Source organism: Triticum urartu, chromosome 1 (assembly GCF_003073215.2).
Source record: "Triticum urartu cultivar G1812 chromosome 1, Tu2.1, whole genome shotgun sequence".
NCBI classification, from domain to species: Eukaryota; Viridiplantae; Streptophyta; class Magnoliopsida; order Poales; family Poaceae; genus Triticum; species Triticum urartu.
In genome coordinates, this window is record NC_053022.1 from 87,205,705 (window position 1) to 87,211,142 (window position 5,438).

Genomic DNA, 5,438 nt, shown 5'->3' on the forward strand with positions numbered 1-5,438 from the left:
ATGGCATGGATTAGAAAGTGGACCCCTCAAAATGCTAAGGATAAAAGATTGGCTCAAGCTCAAAGCACAAGACTCTACATTTTCTATTTTAGTGATCCAAGATCACATTGAGTCTATAGGAAAAGCCAATACTATTAAGAAGGGATGAGGTGTTGCTTAATGAGGTGCTTGCTCAAAATGCTTAGTGATATGCTCCAAAAACCTCCACTACTTTCTCATATCCACATATGTTCCACACCAAATATCCAACTTGGCCCCACTGATTCTTTCTATCCGGCGCAACCGAGTTCAGTTGACATAGCCACTGCCAGAAACCCTAGTCTTTTCGGTCTCACTGATAGGGATCTCGGTCTCACCGAGATGGGATTGTAATCTCTCTGTTTCCCTTCGTAACATTTCGGTCAAACCGAGATGAGCGATCGGTCCCACCAAGATTGCAATGTAAACTCTCTATTTCCCTTTCGTAACACTTCGGTCCAACCGAGATGAGCGAATCGGTCCCACCGAGTTTGCCTGGCCAACTCTCTGTTAGTCCATTACCAAAATCGGTCTCACCGAGTTTGTGTAATCGGTCTCACCGAGATTACGTTATGCCCTAACCCTAACGAAATCGGTCCCACCGAGTTGACATGTCGGTCCCACCGAGTTGACATGTCGGTCCCACCGAGAATCCTAACGTTCACATTTTGAACTAAATCGATCTGACCGAGTTTCATGATTTGGTCCCACCGAGTTTGGTGATTTGTGTGTAACGGTTAGATTTTGTGTGGAGGCTATAAATACCTCTCCACCCACTCTTCATTCATGGAGAGAGCCATCAGAACATGCCTACACTTCCTATACATATTTTCTGAGAGAGAACCACCTACACTTGTGTTGAGGTCAAGATATTCCATTCCAACCACATAAATCTTGATCTCTAGACTTCCCCAAATTGCTTTCCACTCAAATCTTCTTTCTACCAAATCCAATCCTATGAGAGAGAGTTGAGTGTTGGGGAGACTATCATTTGAAGCACAAAGAGCAAGGAGTCCATCTTCAACACATCATTTGTTACTTCTTGGAGAGTGGTGTCTCCTAGATTGGCTAGGTGTCACTTGGGAGCCTCCGACAAGATTGTGGAGTTGAACCAAGGAGTTTGTAAGGGCAAGGAGATCGCCTACTTCGTGAAGATCTACTCTAGTGAGGCAAGTCCTTCGTGGGCGATGGCCATGGTGGGATAGACAAGGTTGCTTCTTCGTGGACCCTTCGTGGGTGGAGCCCTCCGTGGACTCGCGCAACCGTTACCCTTCGTGGGTTGAAGTCTCCATCAACGTGGATGTACGATAGCACCACCTATCGGAACCACGCCAAAATCTCCGTGTCAACATTGCGTTTGCTCCATCAAACTCATCCCTTTACCTTCATATGCAATTGTTTTACATTCCGCTGCTATACTCTTAGAATTGCATGTGTAGGTTGATTGCTTGACTTGTGCTATGTTGCTAAAATCTGCCAAGAACTAAAATTAGGAAAAGGCTATATTTTTATTTGGTCAAGTAGTCTAATCACCCCCCCCCCCCCCCCCCCATCTAGACATACTTTCGATCCTACAATGACAGAAAACATGACTTACTGTGACAAACACGTATCATCACAGAAGTGTCTTTTTTTGTAGTGTAGGCATCATGACGTGAGCGAGATGGGAGATATTTATGGTTAGGTAATAATAGTCTGTACGTTGCTTTTATCTTTTTTTAAAGACGAAGTTCCTCTTTTTTTTTCTTCCCTGGATTAAGGACGTGGGATGGGTACCTACAAAAAGGGCGTGGGAGATGTGTGCTTACCTGATGGATACGTGAGTTTTTCCTTCATCTTATTAAAAAAATGTTTTTCGTGAGAGACCAGGTCTGGCACGTTACCATGTATGTAAAATAAATAAAGGTACGACACATTAAGGACTTGTTGTCTGTTACCACGATGCTATATATGTTACGCATATCTAACAGTTAGATGATTATAATTTTAAAAGACCAACCAGATCTAGGGCTAATATTTTCTGATTAACGTGGAATTTTTTAGACTAATTTTTTTAGGGATAGACTAATTCTCTTGCTTCTAATTAATCCATCATTTACTTTTTATATATAAATAGATGGAAATAAACATGTAATGTGAAAAACGAAAAGTGTGGCGTATATCTCAGGCCTCTGCATCATGAGAAGTAAACATGCCACTCTCATTCTCATTTGATAAGAAAACTGCCAAAAAAAGAACCAATATTAGAAAGGAAACAGGTGCATATATGCCGAACAGAGAAAGTAGTGGTTGCACCAACGTTTGATGCACCCACGCAATGAACAGTAAAATCAAATAAAATTGAAACTTTTTAAAAAAATCAGAAACTTTTTGGCATTGCTTATGAGCAAATCTTTTACTAGCTTGCAAAGTTTGATCGCGAAATAGCAACGAATGAACTCCATATGAAATGAAATACAAACTCTTGCTCTTCACCCACTTTTCAGATTTTATATTTGAGCACAAACTTTGTTTTTGTACAAAGCTTCTCGGATGTCATTTGGCCACGAAAGTTTGCATGCACCTAAAACATTTGCTCTAATCAGATCTGCAAAGTTCCGGATTTTTTTATTTCTTTATGATAAGTTTTCAATCATGGGTGTAGCGGGGATGCAATGTCTGTCAGTGTAGAATAGCCACGCTCGTACCGAATAATCAGTTATTTCACTTTTTATTTATATGACAGGATGTCTATCCGTAAATTACAATGTGCATTACAAAGTGCACAATACATATGGCAACCTTCTCATGTCATTGACCAACCAGAGAAATCAAAAGGCAAAGAGAGAAGAAACGTGGTGTAGGAGAGTCAACTATTCAACAGCACCAAGGAATCGCTCCTTAATTACCCGAAGAAGTCAACCGATGGATTAACTAAGAATTAATTAGTACTAATTAGTAGTTCTTGGAGACGGCGGCGGTGGTCAGGGCCTGCCTGAACTGGTGGACGGCGCAGGGCACGCGGAGGATGCCCTCCTGCTTGTACCCGAACTCCTGCGCCGCCATCTCCAGCAGCGCCGACAGCGACGGGTGCCGCAGCGCCTCCACCCTCACAACGAACCGCTCGCATTCCTCCTCGCCGTTGCCCACCACCAGCACCGGCACGCACCCGCGCGGCACGCCGCCGTTGTTGCCATCGCTCACCCGATCCGAGAAGCTCAGCCGCCGGATCAGCTCCCTCATCGCGGTTTATCGCTGACGAACGTAGGAGATACTAGCTAGTATATATATATAAGCTAGCTGTTACCTGTTAGCTAGAGGTTAGATTTCGATCGATCTGAATTTACATGTGTGTTTGTGTTTCTTGGCGTTGGCGTTGGCTCTCCTTTTATAGGCGATGGAATGGTTGATTGGATCAGAGAGAGAGAGAGAGAGAGGAGAAAGAGAGAGGGGGGGGGGGGGGGGGGGGGGGGGGGGGGGGGGGGGGGGGGGGGGGGGTGGATGGAAGGATTACTGTTCTGTGGTGGCGTAGCAGTCGTGGTTGAGGTCAATCTCCACTGGATTCAAACATGTTGGCTATCGTATCATCAGCATCGTTGAAAGTTATGAGCATGGAATTTGGTTAGCTACACGCATTATAATATACTAGTACTATTGCCCCTCAATTACCCAGCTATATAGCTAATGGAATAAGACTTTTCAAAGTTTATGAACCGGCCGCTAGATTGGATTAGTTAATTATTATATATCTAGATCAGGCATAAACATTGATCTTTTTTCCAAATTAACATTAATTTGACTATAAGAGAGCTTGTGCTTCTCAAGATGTATGCTCCTTCAGAGAGCGAATTAGACATGTACCTGGGTTTTTTTCATGACACAAACTCTAGTGCTAGGTGTATGAGTGCCTCACGCAGAGTTTCCTATTTACGCATAGAACTGGTCAACTGGAATATGGATGTGCATGCATGATCTAATTATTACATATTTTGTACCAATCAACCAACCTTGAAGATTAAGAATAGTCCCTCTCTCACATCGTGAAGATGAGTTCGTTGTTGATTAATCAGTTCCAAAAATACTGAAACCAAATCTAGCTACCACCGGCAGCTACAAGACGGCGCCACATGTTTGTATGTTTGTGTTCTGCCCTATAACTTCTTCTTTTTCTAGGTGGGGGGTGGACTTTGGGGGTTCTAATTAACATGGATGCAAAATGGTATTCTGTGGTGGGATAGGATTTGACGTTGACAACGCTATCGAGCAGGGATAGCGAATGATCTCAATTGCATGATCAACCAGCGGAACTTCTCAACTTTTTCCAAGGGTTTTGCCCCTGGTAATAACTTGATTGACCAGTAAGTCAAACAACAATGCAATTATGCAACCTTTTTTTCCTACAAGGAAGAGGTGAGTGTGCATGAGCATCACATCCGCACGTGAGATACGCACCAGATTGGAGCACATGGTTTATAACATCTCTTTTTTTAGTAGGTAAAGGGTTTCGTATTAATTAACCTAGACCATGGCGATCCAGTTCACATAAGTTTATAACCCTCTCAAGACCCGACCATATCCAGACGGCCGTCTTAATCTAGCTAAATGCATGTGGGTTGCATGTTGGAAATATGCCCTAGAGGCAATAATAAATAAGTTATTATTATATTTCCTTGTTCATGATAATCGTTTATTATCCATGCTAGAATTGTATTGATAGGAAACTCAGATACATGTGCGGATACATAGACAACATCATGTCCCTAGTAAGCCTCTAGTTGACTAGCTCGTTGATCAATAGATGGTTACGGTTTCCTGACCATGGACATTGGATGTCGTTGATAACGGGATCACATCATTAGGAGAATGATGTGATGGACAAGAACCAATCCTAAGCCTAGCACAAAGATCGTGTAGTTCGTATGCTAAAGCTTTTCTAATGTCAAGTATCATTTCCTTAGACCATGAGATTGTGCAACTCCCGGATACCGTAGGAATGCTTTGGGTGTACCAAACGTCACAACGTGACTGGGTGACTATAAAGGTGCACTACAGGTATCTCCGAAAGTGTCTGTTGGGTTGGCACGAATCGAGACTGGGATTTGTCACTCCGTGTAAACGGAGAGGGTATCTCTGGGCCCACTCGGTAGGACATCATCATAATGTGCACAATGTGACACAAGGAGTTGATCACGGATGATGTGTTACGGAACGAGTAAAGAGACTTGCCGGTAACGAGATTGAACAGGTATCGGGATACCGACGATCGAATCTCGGGCAAGTATCGTACCGATAGACAAAGGGAATTGTATACGGGATTGATTAAGTCCTTGACATCGTGGTTCATCCGATGAGATCATCGTGGAACATGTGGGAGCCAACATGGGTATCCAGATCCCGCTGTTGGTTATTGACCGGAGAGTTGTCTCGGCCATGTCTGCATG

At 43.3% G+C, this 5,438-nt stretch overlaps 1 protein-coding gene across 1 annotated transcript; it reads right to left on the bottom strand.

Moving 5' to 3' along the window:
* Nucleotides 1–2,732: 2,732 nt before the first annotated feature.
* Nucleotides 2,733–3,339, bottom strand: LOC125511327 (auxin-responsive protein SAUR71-like). The gene has a single exon (XM_048676708.1). It carries the CDS (start codon nt 3,238–3,240, stop codon nt 2,953–2,955), a length of 288 nt encoding a protein of 95 aa, XP_048532665.1. The 5' UTR covers nt 3,241–3,339; the 3' UTR covers nt 2,733–2,952.
* Between the last annotated feature and the right edge of the window lie 2,099 nt (nt 3,340–5,438).

What these genes read in the sequence shown, in the direction of transcription:
- LOC125511327 (XM_048676708.1), bottom strand. Translation starts at nt 3,240, where the DNA reads ATGAGGGAGCTGATCCGGCGGCTGAGCTTCTCGGATCGGGTGAGCGAT.